This window comes from Entelurus aequoreus, linkage group LG14 (genome assembly GCF_033978785.1).
Source record: "Entelurus aequoreus isolate RoL-2023_Sb linkage group LG14, RoL_Eaeq_v1.1, whole genome shotgun sequence".
Classification (NCBI taxonomy): domain Eukaryota; kingdom Metazoa; phylum Chordata; class Actinopteri; order Syngnathiformes; family Syngnathidae; genus Entelurus; species Entelurus aequoreus.
Window position 1 is genome coordinate 29,436,974 of NC_084744.1, and position 14,246 is coordinate 29,451,219.

Below are 14,246 nucleotides of genomic sequence, written 5' to 3' on the forward strand. Positions count from 1 at the left end.
AAAAAGTGCCTTCTGCCTGTGTGTGTGTGTGTGTGTTTTTTTTGTTTGTTTGTTTTTTTCTTTAAACAACATTAATAAATTCCTGTCAGGGATGTAAAAAAAACAAACAAAAAAAAAAAACAGCGGTACAAAAACTCCACGTTTTCTTGTAAGACCGGGTTGTTTGAGCCTGCCGCTTCCGCCAGAGAGAGGGCGAGTGAGTGAGTAAGTGAGAGGAGAGAGAGCCAACTGCGCCCCTGAGGAGACGTGACAGTGGAGCAACTTGAACCTGTGAGTTACGGTCTAGTCGCCGTCCACTTATTCAGCAGCTAATATGGGTAATATTTCAGAAAAAATTATTCTATTATTCAATGTGTCAGCTTCTGTTTTTGCCAGACGTCGGAGCACGGCGCATCAATTGAGCACGGCACATCAATTCCGCACAGAGCAGAGCGGATCGTGCGGCACAGGAAGTAGTGTACAAAATACAAAATGGGTTAATTTTCAAAATACAATGCACTGTGTTTACGGCGGATCACATTTCTCTCACAGTAGAGGTTTAGATATAAAGTTTATTGTGACTTTGCTATTACTGTGTGGGTTAACAAAATAATAATAATAATAATGATAATAATAACAACAATAATAATAATAATAATAATAATGATAATAATAATAATAATAATAATTAATATTATTATTAATAATAATAATAATAATAATTTCAGCATTCTGGGGATATAAGATGTAGGTTATCTGTTAGGAATATTGCCATCTGTATTTAAACTTGATTCATGTTGATTATGCCTGCAGCACAATGCCAAAAAAAGAAAGGATACAGAAAAGGAAGGAGAATGAGCGCCAGGAAGCAGCTAAGGGTAGCAGACCTCTTAATGCATGGCTAAAACCAAGTACTCGCACCAGAATTCAAGAAAGACATCAGACCTCAGAAAGTGTCACACCTGAGAGAGAGGCAGAGACCTTAGAAGCAACACCTGAGAGAGAGGAGGAGAGTGTAGAAGCAACACCCTGGTCCATATTTTTGGCCCTGTATTGTGTTTCAGTTGTTTAGTCTGAGCATTAAGTGAGAAAGACCACAAGTTACAACTTGATGGTGTTTTCATCAAGTTAAAGGAAGAAGGACAGATTTTCACATTGAAGTTTTTTCCATTTGGGTATTTACTTTTGTATTTTTTTTTCAAAGTTCATGCATGCACTGTTCAATGTTCAATATTAAAGTGCTTATCTTTAACAATAAATAGCCTAATAATAAACCAGTGTTTTGTTGCTTTTCATGTCTTCCAAGCCTATGATAATGTGAATTAACTCATTATGACCATAATTTGTTGACACAAAAGAAATGGCAATCACTTTTACCTACAAAGGACACACAGCTAAGTAGTTAGCTTCCTATTAGCAAATTTAATTTTACATTAATTTCCATATTGTGTAAAGGACCAAAAAAAATGTCCTGCCCTTTTCTGACTTTGAGCCCCTGCCCCTCTATAATCAAAAAAGCTAGTGACGCCCCTTGACTGTTACCAAAAACATATAACTTTGTCTTGAATTTGAAAAAAAACCAAAACATTTTATTTTTCACTATAGAAGGGTTCGGTGAATGCACATATGAAACAGGTGTGGTTCGGTACCTCCAACAAGGTTAAGAACCACTGTTCTAGAACCACACACACTGAGTTGAACTTGCACCTGGCTCGCTGACAACAAGCTATCCATACACTTGGGTAAAACAGAATCCATCCTGTTTGGGTCCCACATCAACCTTAAGAAAGTCAATGACTTCACCATAAAAGTGGGTGACATTGTTATCACCAGGAAAGATGAGGTCATCTACCTAGGTTCCATTCTAGAGGCTAACCTTTCCTGTGATAAAATGGCAACCAAGGTAATCAGAAAGGTTAACCAACGAACGAGATTTCTCTACAGAATCTCCTCTCTGGTCAACAAAAGCACCTTGAGGATTCTGGCGGGAACTCTCTTTCAACCCTTTTTCGATTACGCATGCACCTCCTGGTACCCTAGCACCTCCAAAACCCTCAAATCTAAACTCCAAACATCTCAGAACAAGCTAGTCAGGTTACTTCTAGACCTCCACCCCAGATCCCACCTCACTCCTACCCACTTCTCCAAAGTGGGCTGGCTCAGGGTGGAGGACAGAGTTAAACAACTTGCACTGAGCCTAGTCTATAAAATCCACTACACCTCCCTGATACCAAAGTACATGTCAAACTACTTCCTTAACGTAAATGACCGCCATAACCACAACACCAGGGGGAGCTCCACTAACCACGTTAAACCCAGATTCCGAACTAACAAATGTTTTAACTCATTCTCTTTCTATGCCACATCAATGTGGAATGCGCTCCCAACAGGTGTAAAAGAAAGGGCATCTCTATCCTCCTTCAAAACCGCAATAAAAGTTCACCTCCAGGCAGCTACAACCCTAAACTAACACCCTCCCCGGATTGCTAATAATCAAATGTAAACAATCAAATGCAGATACTTTTTCTTATGCCTTCTGATCTCTCTCTCCCTCTCTCTCTCTCTCTCTCTCTCTCTCTCTCTCTCTCTCTCTCTCTCTCTCTCTCTCTCTCTCTCTCTCTCCTCCTCTCTCTCTCTCTCTCTCTCTCTCTCTCTCTCTCTCTCTCTCTCTCTCTATGTCCACTACTTGCTGTCCATATCCTACCCCCCCCCCACACCCCTGATTGTAAATAATGTAAATAATTCAATGTGATTATCTTGTGTGATGACTGTATTATGATGATAGTATATATCTGATAGTATATATCTGTATCATGAATCAATTTAAGTGGACCCCGACTTAAACAAGTTGACAAACTTATTCGGGTGTTACCATTTAGTGGTCAATTGTACGGAATATGTACTTCACTGTGCAACCTACTAATAAAAGTCTCAATCAATCAATCAAGTTGGTCGTAAACGTGTTGCGCCTTTCCCACTGTTATTACGGTAAGCCCGACTGCCTGCTGTGTGTAAGCCACGCCCCCTCGCGAATGCCCCAGTGCAGCCGAGTTGTTGCACAAAAGCACACTTTGCCCCGCAACTAGACTTCTTAGGAGGAAGGAGAACACACACGAAACAGGTACTTTTATGTAAACGTTGTCTTTTTACATTGTCATTGCTCGACAAAGCGGCCGAACCTTCCACATTGGGGTAAATAACTTTAATTTGTGGGTGTTTATTTATTGTCATGCCTTGTTTATGTCGAACTGCCATTGTGACTGACTATGTTCTATTGCCTCTCACTGCGTCACTCACCAAGTTCGCTTTCCAATCCGTTTTTCTCGCAAATGTAGACACTTAGTGGGAATTGAAGTATGCCGAACAGTTGGCCGATGTGAACACATTGGAAATACGCGGCGTGTCATTTGACGTCCCGCCGTATCGTCCGCCAGTGGAGGAGGCAAACTGGAATGTTGTCGGTTCTAAACGGAATCTGGTGTCGGGTCCGTTAGCGGCTAACCTCAGTGGCGTTGTCTCGCATTTATGCCTCTTTTTAGTTCCGCAGTGCAATTATTGATGTTGTTTATGTGGAATTGTCGTGGCGGTGGAGGGTGGACAGGGGCAACGTATGCCAAGTCAACTACCAGTGATATAGTTTTATAAATACACGTTGACATTATCAGCTAGATTCCTGACCTTGTGGTCGGAAGGAAGGATTTCAAGCTCTCCAATGACTGCAACCGTTTCTTCTGGTTAGGCAACTACCAAACTCAAATACAGACTGGGCCAACATTTAAAACTGAACAAAGCCGCGGGCCAAGGTTGAACACATTAACCTTTTAATAGGGACCCAAACAAGTTTTGCATTGAATATTGAACAAGCAAGGCTTATATAACTTTATAGTGACATGCAAAATCCAGTTGCAAATAATAATAATATTTAAAAGCCTACGGAAATGATTTTTTTTTATTTAAACAGGGATAGCAGATCCATTCTATGTGTCATACTTGATCATTTTGCGATATTGCCATATTTTTGCTGAAAGGATTTAGTAGAGAACCTCGACGATAAAGTTTGCAACTTTTGGTAGCTGATAAAAAAAAGCCTTGCCTGTACCGGAAGTAGCGTGACGTCACATTTCCCCATTGTTTACAATGCGGCGAGAGAGATTCGGACCGAGAAAGCGACGATTACCCCATTAATTTGATGAAAGATTCGTGGATGAGGAACGTGAGAGTGAAGGACTAGATTGCAGTGCAGGACGTATATCTTTTTTCGCTCTGACCGTAACTTAGGTACAAGGGTTCATTGGATTCCACACTTTCTCCTTTTTCTATTGTGGATCACGGATTTGTATTTTAAACCACCTCGGATACTATATCCTCTTGAAAATGAGAGTCGAGAACGCGAAATGGACATTCACAGTGACTTTTATCTCCACGACAATACATCGGGGAAACACTTTAGCTACGGAGCTAATGTGATAGCATCGGGCTGAAATGCAGATAGAAACAAAAGAAATAAACCCCTGACTGGAAGGGTAGACAGAAGATCAACAATACTATTAAACCATGGACCTGTAACTACACGGTTAATAATTCCCAGCCTGGCGAAGCTTAACAATGCTGTTGCTAACGACGCCATTGAAGCTAACTTAGCAACGGGACCTCACAGAGCTATGCTAAAAACATTAGCTCTCCACCTACGCCAGCCCTTATCTGCTCATCAACACCCGCGCTCACCTGCGTTCCAGCGATCGACGGAAGGACGAAGGACTTCACCCGATAATCCGTGCGGTCTGCGGCTAGCGTCAGCTAGCGTGTCTGCTATCCAAGTCAAAGTCCTCCTGGTTGTGTTGCTGCAGCCAGCCGCTAATACACAGATCGCACCTACAGCTTTCTTCTTTGCTGTCTCCATTGTTCATTAAACAAATTGCAAAAGATTCACCAACACAGATGTCCAGAATACTGTGGAATTTTGAGATGAAAACAGAGCTTTTTTGTATTGTATTCAATGGGGTACCAATACTTCCGGTTCAACCGTTGACGTCACGCGCATACGTCATCATACATAGACGTTTTCAACCGGAAGTTTAGCGGGAAATTTAAAATGGCACTTTATAAGTTAACCCGGCCGTATTGGCATGTGTTGCAATTTTAAGATTTCATCATTGATATATAAACTATCAGACTGCGTGGTCGGTAGTAGTGGCTTTCAGTAGGCCTTTAAAGCTGCAAGCAGCGATGGACGGGACCGACTTTTGCTGGCGTTTCCTGCCTTTACCCATTCAACATATCTTTACCTGCACATTACCTACCTTCCCTGCATCCTGGGGTCACACCGGTGCTTCTTTCTTTCACGCTAGTTTGAAGCCGACCCGACAAACGCGCTCAGAGGAGGTAATGTTTCAAAAAAAGGTGACTGTTTTGAGCCAACTTTTGTTTTGAAGGGGAAATTGCAAACTTCCTGTGGATTTTTGCTGGGGGTTGTCAATACATGAAATGTAGGTCTAAGTAAGACAGGGGTGTCCAAAGTGCGGCCCGGGGGCCATTTGCGGCCCGCAGCTAATTGTTTACCGGCCCGCCACACATTCTGGAAATGCTATTACAAAAATAAAAAAAACATTTAAAAAAAGTGGAATGAGGTGAAATCTAACTAGAAAAAGTTGCAATGTTGACACTAAGCTGCCATGCAGGCTGTCTATCTTTATTTTCCTTTTTTTGCCAATGCTCAAAGAAAAAAGAAAGGCAAAAAAATCAATGTTATAATGAATTATTGACCTATTCAAGGCTCCAATTACTTCAAATATTTCACATTAAAATGTTTTATGTGGTAAATATTGCATATATTTTGTGGTTGCCATATAAAAACATCAAAGTTTTCTTTGACAAAAGAGCATAAAACAAACAAAATAATAGTTCAAACGTAAGACCGACAGATATATCTGAAGTTGATCTCGTAACTTAAGTGTTGAAAGTAAAACAAATAATAATAAATATGTATCACTTTATGAGTGGGGGACCTTTTGGATCCCACATATATTTAGTGGGGATTTTATTGATCTTTTCACTGTGATTAATCAAAAATAATAATGACAATAAAATCAATGGTGTCCTGCATTATTGGTCTTTGCAGGGCTCCAATTACTTCACAATTGTCCAAATACTGCATATTTCAGTTTTACTATAAAAAAAAACAAAGTTGTCTTTGACAGAAAAGGCGTAAGGCTTTTTTTTTTTTTTACTTTATATCAACCTGAAGTTGATATACAGATTTATTGTAAGTGTTAAATAAAAAATAAAAATAATAATAATTTGACTTGTTTTTAACATTTTTATGTTATGTTATGTTATTTTAATTTATTATGCGCCCCCCAACCAACTGTTGCATCCGCGACTGAGACCCTTTATGGGCCCCAGGAGCCCTAAAGGTAAAACAAAAAAATCTATATATTTTGTTATGGTTTGAAAATAAAAAATATCAAAATGGCCCCCGCATGCTTTAATTTTTCCGTGTGCGGCCCTCAGTGGAAAAAGTTTGGACACCCCTAAAGTAACACCTACATAGAGGTTTTTGTTTCATGTCTCTAAGACATTCCTACTGGAAGTTACAGGCAGTTTTGTCTGAGTTTTCTTCCTAGGAGCAGTTGTGTCTGTGTTTTCTTCCTAGGGGGCGCTAGAGCGCAATTTTGAGTTTTGGTGTTGGGTTTTTTCATTAGATCGCAATTTTTGCCAGTCCTGATGTGTGTGTCCAGTTTGGTGAGTTTTGAAGCATTTTAAGGGGGTCAAATTACAGCTCAAAGAGGCAAAAATGAATGTTTTTATGAAACTTTTATTTTGAAAGGGGTAATTGTCAACTTCCTGTTGATTTTTGCTGAAGGATGTCAGTGTATGAAATGTAGGTCTAAGTCAGACCTGCATAGAGGTTTTTGTTTCATGTCTCTACGACATTCCTACTGGAAGTTACAGGCAGTTTTGTCTGAGTTTTCTTCCTAGGAGCAGTTGTGTCTGTGTTTTCTTCCTAGGGGGCGCTAGAACGCAATTTTGAGTTTTGGGGTTGTTGTTTTTTATTAGATCGCAATTTTCGCCAGTCCTGATGTGTGTGTCCAGTTTAGTGAGTTTTGAAGCATGTTAAGGGGGTCAAATTACAGCTCAAAGAGGCAAAAATGACTGTTTTTATGAAACTTTTATTTTGAAAGGGGTAATTGTCAACTTCCTGTTGATTTTTGCTGAAGGATGCCAGTGTATGAAATGTAGGTCTAAGTCAGACCTGCATAGAGGTTTTTGTTTCATGTCTCTACGACATTCCTACCGGAAGTTACAAGCAGTTTTGTCTGGGTTTTTTCCTAGGGGGCGCTAGAGCGCAATTTTGAGTTTTATTTTATTTTTTTTTTTATTAGATGGACATTTTCGCCAGTCCTGATGTGTGTGTCAAATATGGTGAGTTTTGAAGCATGTTAAAGGCCTACTGAAATGAAATTGTTTTATTTAAACGGGGATAGCAGATCCATTCTATGTGTCATACTTGATCATTTCGCGATATTGCCATATTTTTGCTGAAAGGATTTAGTAGAGAACATCGACGATAAAGTTCGCAACTTTTGGTGGCTGATAAAAAAAAAGCCTTGCCTGTACCGGAAGTAGCGTGACGTCACAGGTTGAAGGGCTCCTCACATTTGCACATTGTTTATACCAGCAGCGAGAGCGATTCGGACCGAGAAAGTGACGATTACCCCATTAATTTGAGCGAGGTTATAATAACAATATCGCTAATATTTGGTTAATATTTAGGTCACGAAATTGGGTTTTTTTTAGCCGGTTTTATGGGCGCAAAAGATGAATTAGCTCCATTGTTCGCTGACTTTTATTTATGAATTAGACTGCAATAGAAAAACAAAACACGTATGTATTTTTGTCTTACATGAATGATAAGCAAAATTCCCCACAAAAAGTGCAGTTCCCCGTTTAAAGTATCAAAATAGCCCTCGCATCCTTAAATATTTGGGTATGCGTCTATCGCTGGAAAAGGTTTGGACACCACTACTACAAGTCATCTGAAGCTATGACAGTACGAAACTTAAAGGTAGAATGTTGTTTTGTTATGATTTACGTACCAATGTTTACACTATTCCTTGAATTCAAGTTCAATTAGGTTAAATGAAAACAATTAGTTAGTTAGTTAGTTTATTATTCTTCGGTCAATGGTCAACAAAATAAACAACCAGGTGTACAATCATAGATTGAAAATGAAAATGTTGCAGACCGAAAGGGTTTAGAATCAGAATCAGAATAGTTTTATTGCCATTGTTTGAGAACGGGTTCACAAACTAGGAATTTTTCTTGGTGCAAACGTGCGACATATTTATGTACAAAAACAAACAAAACAGAGCGCACGAAAGCACCGAGGCAGCCTTCATCGGCGCTATGATGATGACGTATTAGGCTGAAGTTGAACACTTATTGCGCCTAACCGTATAAACAATGTCAAATACAAGATGAACTTCCGAAAATTATGAAATGTCCTTTGTACAAATACGCCCCTCTTCTCCGGGCATATCAGCGCAACAGAGTCCAATAAGCACTCCTTAATAAACTCTCTGTCAGAAAATGCCTTACTTTTTCTGGCGATTTTGTGAGAAATGACGAAACTTGTCCTGACGGCTGCATCTCTGGGGGTGTGAAATTTGGCAAAAAGTCCTTGTTGGGTCACAAAGGGCCGCAGAATGCCCAGGTCTGGCCTAATGTATGAAATAATTCTGATTTTGCTTACCGACCTTGAAGCTATTTTATTTGGTACATGGTGAAATGGTAAGTGTGACTGGTAGATGGCAGTCAAACATAAGAGATACGTGTAGACTGCAATATGACTCAAGTAAACAACACCAACATTTTATATGTTCCATTGAAAATCTAGAACATTACACACGGCGCTCAAAAATCTATTAAAATGTTTTAGTACGACTTTGGTAAGCTATGAAGCCGCACCGCTCGACGGATTGTATTTTTTGGCTTGCTATTTTGGGGAAATCCACTGCTAAAAATACCAGTCATAAAGACCTTCCATAGTCCGGCTGAGTCTGCTCTCAGTGCTGCTGGAGTGATCGGCAAGTGCCAAAGTGCGAAGAGCCGGAAAACCGGGTACGGAAACATGGCACTGTTGGATTTTACGTGTGAATCGATAGGACTGGCGGGATTCGGTCTTTGCCAAAAAATACCGGATTCAGATTGCATCAGCAGATTCCGTTTTTGGCAAGACATCAGTCTAGACTGTGGCGCATCTAGAAGACGCGCACTCGTACAGATATCCCTCAGCATTTGTTTATTTTGATAATGAAGTGAGGTGTCCTTTCCAGGTGACGAGGACTGGGCATAAGAGACGCTTTCAAGATGCTGCCCAAAGACCTGAAGCAGATCCGAGTACTAATACTGAATGACAAAGATGATTTATCCAGGACCCTGTTCAGACTTGATCAAGGTGAGGCTTCTGTTCGGCTTTGAATTTACTCTCTCACGTCCGTTACATAATCAGTCTTGGACGGTTTTCTTCTTGCTTTTTTACAAACCCCGTTTCCATATGAGTTGGGAAATTGTGTTAGATGTAAATATAAACGGAATACAATGATTTGCAAATCATTTTCAACCCATATTCAGTTGAATATGCTACAAAGACAACATATTTGATGTTCAAACTGATAAAAAAAATTTTTTTGTTGCAAATAATCATTCACTTTAGAATTTGATGCCAGCAACACGTGACAAAGAAGTTGGGAAAGGTGGCAATAAATACTGATAAAGTTGAGGAATGCTCATCAAACACTTATTTGGAACATCCCACAGGTGAACAGGAAAATTGGGAACAGGTGGGTGCCATGATTGGGTATAAAATGCAAACAAGGATGGGGCGAGGGTCAACACTTTGTCAACAAATGCGTGAGCAATTTGTTGAACAGTTTAAGAAAAACCTTTCTCAACCAGCTATTGCAAGGAATTTAGGGATTTCACCATCTACGCTCCGTAATATCATCAAAGGGTTCAGAGAATCTGGAGAAATCACTGCACGTAAGCAGCTAAGCCCGTGACCTTCCATCCCTCAGGCTGTACTGCATCAACAAATGACATCAGTGTGTAAAGGATATCACCACATGGGCTCAGGAACACTTCAGAAACCCACTGTCAGTAACTACAGTTGGTCGCTACATCTGTAAGTGCAAGTTAAAACTCTCCAATGCAAGGCGAAAACCGTTTATCAACAACACCCAGAAACGCCGTCGGCTTCGCTGGGCCTGAGCTCATCTAAGATGGACTGATACAAAGTGGAAAAGTGTTCTGTGGTCTGACGAGTCCACATTTCAAATTGTTTTTGGAAACTGTGGACGTCGTGTCCTCCGGACCAAAGAGGAAAAGAACCATCCGGATTGTTATAGGCGCAAAGTGTAAAAGCCAGCATGTGTGATGGTATGGGGGTGTATTAGTGCCCAAGACATGGGTAACTTACACATCTGTGAAGGCACCATTAATGCTGAAAGGTACATACAGGTTTTGGAGCAACATATGTTGCCATCCAAGCAACGTTACCATGGACGCCCCTGCTTATTTCAGCAAGACAATGCCAAGCCACGTGTTACATCAACGTGGCTTCATAGTAAAAGAGTGCGGGTACTAGACTGGCCTGCCTGTAGTCCAGACCTGTCTCCCATTGAAAATGTGTGGCGCATTATGAAGCCTAAAATACCACATAGCTCGGTTGGTAGAGCGGCCGTGCTAGCAACTTGAGGGTTGCAGGTTCGATCCCCGCTTCCGCCATCCTAGTTACTGCCGTTGTGTCCTTGGGCAAGACACTTTACCCACCTGCTCCCAGTGCCACCCACACTGGTTTAAATGTAACTTAGATATTGGGTTTCACTATGTAAAGCGCTTTGAGTCACTAGAGAAAAGCGCTATATAAATATAATTCACTTCAAATTCACTTCACAACGGAGACCCCCGGACTGTTAAACAACTTAGTTCAGTTCCCAAACGTTTACTGAGTGTTGTTAAAAGGAAAGGCCATGTAACACGGTGGTAAAAATGCCCCTGTGCCAACTTTTTTGCAATGTGTTGCTGCCATTAAATTCTAAGTTCATGATCATTTGCAAAAAAGTTCGAACATTAAACATCTTATCTTTGCAGTCTAATCAATTGAATATAGGTTGAAAAGGATTTGCAAATCATTGTATTCTGTTTTTATTTACCATTTACACAACGTGCCAACTTCACTGGTTTTGGGTTTTGTATAAAAGTTCGAACTGTACGCTACTTTGTATTAGAAATAGCAACAGCGGAGGATGCATGTGCATGTACAAGCCAGTCTGCCCCACAATTAGAGGATGGAGGGAAAAATATGAAGCTTATTCGGGAAATTTCACAATATGGTTCTGATTATGGTTAATAATTATCGCAGTATTGTTGAATATGCTGGAAAAGTACTTATACACACACTGAAATCGTTTTGTGTTTCTATGCCTCACTTTTAGGCTAAGTATTTTATCTGTTTTAACGGCTATTAGGGATGATGTTTGATAAGAAATTATCGAATTTGAGCCCATTATCGAATCCTCTCGATGCCGTCGGCGGCTAGCGTCGGATAGCGCGTCTGCTATCCAAGTCAAAATCCTCCAGGTTGTGTTGCTGCAGCCGGCCGCTAATACACCGATCCCACCTACATCTTTCTTCTTTGCAGTCTCCATTGTTAATTGAACAAATTGCAAAAGATTCACCAACACAGATGTCCAGAATACTGTGGAATTTTGCGATGAAAACAGAGCTGTTTGTATTGGGATACAATGTGTCTGAATACTTCCGCTTCAACCATTGACGTCACGCGCAAACGTCATCATACATAGACGTTTCCCGGGAAATTTAAAATTGCACTTTATAAGTTAACCCGGCCGTATCGGCATGTGTTGCAATGTTAAGATTTCATCATTGATATATAAACTATCAGACTGCGTGGTCGGTAGTAGTGGCTTTCAGTAGGCCTTTAATAATGACTACTTAAGAGCCAATATGTTACTAATTTGCATGTTATAAGCAACTAATTAATGGTGAATATGTTCCCCATACTAAAGTGTTACCATGTTTTATTACTGGTGCATAAAATGAAGCGTGCATGAACATCACCTTGTTCAAAGAACAACACCAACACAGTGCATAAACTCACAACAAATTACACACCTGCAAATCAGTCTGACTTATGCTGTTGCCGTATTCGTAATACGCCGATAGGGAGAAGTTTGTATTTACACGATGAGTCGGGTGTGTCTTGACCTCCGCCGAAACCCTGAGCCCGACTCACCGAACCCCTAGGGTTCCATCGAACCCAGGTTAAGAACCACTGGCCTCGGGGTAGTGGTCTACTGTAAAGACTGCAGACCTAATTACTTGAAAACGGTCCAAACGTTCATGTCTCCTCAGGTTTTGAGCTCCAGTTCCGTCTCGGTCCGAGTCTCCAAGGACGGAAAGTTACGGTGAAAACCAACTACCCGCTGGAAGGAAAGCGGTTTGAACGGAACACTTTCCGTGTTTTGTCCTGGAACGTGTCGTCAGGACGGGAGGACGATTCTGATAAGTTCTGCTCTCTGGATGTCAAAGTGGCCGGTTCTTATCAGTACTACTTTGGGTTTGGGTAAGATCTTGCTCGTAACGACTGTCAGTGGTCGGATCACTTCCAGTGTTTCCCACACATTCATTTATTTGTGGCGGCACGCCACGAAAAAATTAAGGCCGCCACAAAAAAAAAAAAAAAAAAAAAATATTTTTTATTTTTTTTATTTTTTTTGTCCTGTCCAGCTTCTCAGGCAAATCATATAGTTGATGTAGATGCCCATATCGGCTGTTCAGATTTACTTTACAAAAGAAAAGTGTAGGATCAAGATTTTGTGTCTATCTACCACCACTACTGTTTTCTGTTTATTTGTTACTGACTGTGGCAGACACCTCTGCCTCTGTTTCACTTTATGTTGCTGGTAAATAATATGGTTGTAGTAGTAGGCTAAAGTTAAATGATTTAGTATGCACTAATTAAAGGGGCAGAGCTTTTAGAGACATTTTAGCTTTTATATTTTATAAGATATATTTTTTGTAAGAACCACAATTAATAAATATATTTCAGTGAATAACTTATTGTTCAAATCTGTATATAAATATGTACATAAAGTGTTGTAATTATATTGTAAAATGGATGGATGGATGGACGTTTGAAACAAAACTGTTATTATTAATTAGTAAGTATACATTTTTTGAGCCTTTTTAGAGAAAATCATATTGTAGTAAATTATGCAAATTACTCGATGTCATGGTGACCACGCCCATAGCCACGCACCCACCGCCGCAGGTATCTTGGCAGTTTATGGGAAACACTGACTTCAGATGTGTTTTTTTAGGAATGGTTGCCATTACAGTTACGAAAAAGTCCTGATTAGAGTGCTCATATTTTGGTTATTGAAAAGTTGCACAAGCAAAAGACCGAACCGTCAATAATATAGTACATATTTTCTAACAGTGACGCAGAAAAGTCGGGAGGAGGCTACATCGTGATCAACCCTCTCCTTCACGTGGGACCAGACAACCATGTCCTTCCTTTGGACTGCGTCACCATTCAGACATATTTGTCCAAGTGTTTGGGGGACTTGGACGACTGGCCAGCCAGACTGAGAGTTGCAAAGGAATCAGGTGTGTGTTTTTTTTTTTTTTTTTTTACATTGGTACAAGTTGCTGAAAGTGAAGTTCCTCCTTACCCCCGAATAAATTTAGTCCGGGTTTTCCGGGACTATTTTCCCATTGAAAATAAAAAGGGCCAAATTTTAAACTTAGAAATTCTCACATTTCTCACCCCATTCGAACCGTTCCACCATCCCCACACTCCTCTCATCCGGTATGTTCAAGTCAGCATGTTTCCCAGTTCCGGAAATTCCCAGATTACCCAAAACTACCAGGAATTTCTCCCCGTTGAAAATGGATGGACAAAAACTTCTACATAGTCCACATTTCTCAACGGATTTCAACGGTTCCAAAGAGTAGCCAGAAATTGTACTCAAGTAAGAGTACTGTTACTTTAGAGATTTATTACTCAAGTAAAAGTAAGGAGTAGTCACCCAAATATTTACTTGAGTAAAAGTAAAAAGTATGTTGTGAAAAAACTACTCAAGTACTGAGTAACTGATGAGTAACCTGTTTGTTTAATGATGACGGCAACAAATAATGCACAAAAACATAAAAATAGCAATGAGCAAATTCAGAGCCAGGAA

At 40.2% G+C, this 14,246-nt stretch overlaps 1 protein-coding gene across 1 annotated transcript in view; it reads left to right on the forward strand.

Moving 5' to 3' along the window:
* Positions 1 to 2,990: 2,990 nt before the first annotated feature.
* The window catches only part of agla (amylo-alpha-1, 6-glucosidase, 4-alpha-glucanotransferase a), a 135,855-nt gene continuing 124,599 nt past the window's right edge, over positions 2,991 to 14,246 (forward strand). The window contains exons 1-4 of the mRNA XM_062069558.1: positions 2,991 to 3,100; positions 9,315 to 9,436; positions 12,415 to 12,625; positions 13,502 to 13,671. Of these exons, the coding sequence (XP_061925542.1) occupies positions 9,349 to 9,436; positions 12,415 to 12,625; positions 13,502 to 13,671 (469 nt within the window). The 5' untranslated portion in view covers positions 2,991 to 3,100; positions 9,315 to 9,348. The remainder of the gene's footprint in view (positions 3,101 to 9,314; positions 9,437 to 12,414; positions 12,626 to 13,501; positions 13,672 to 14,246) is intronic.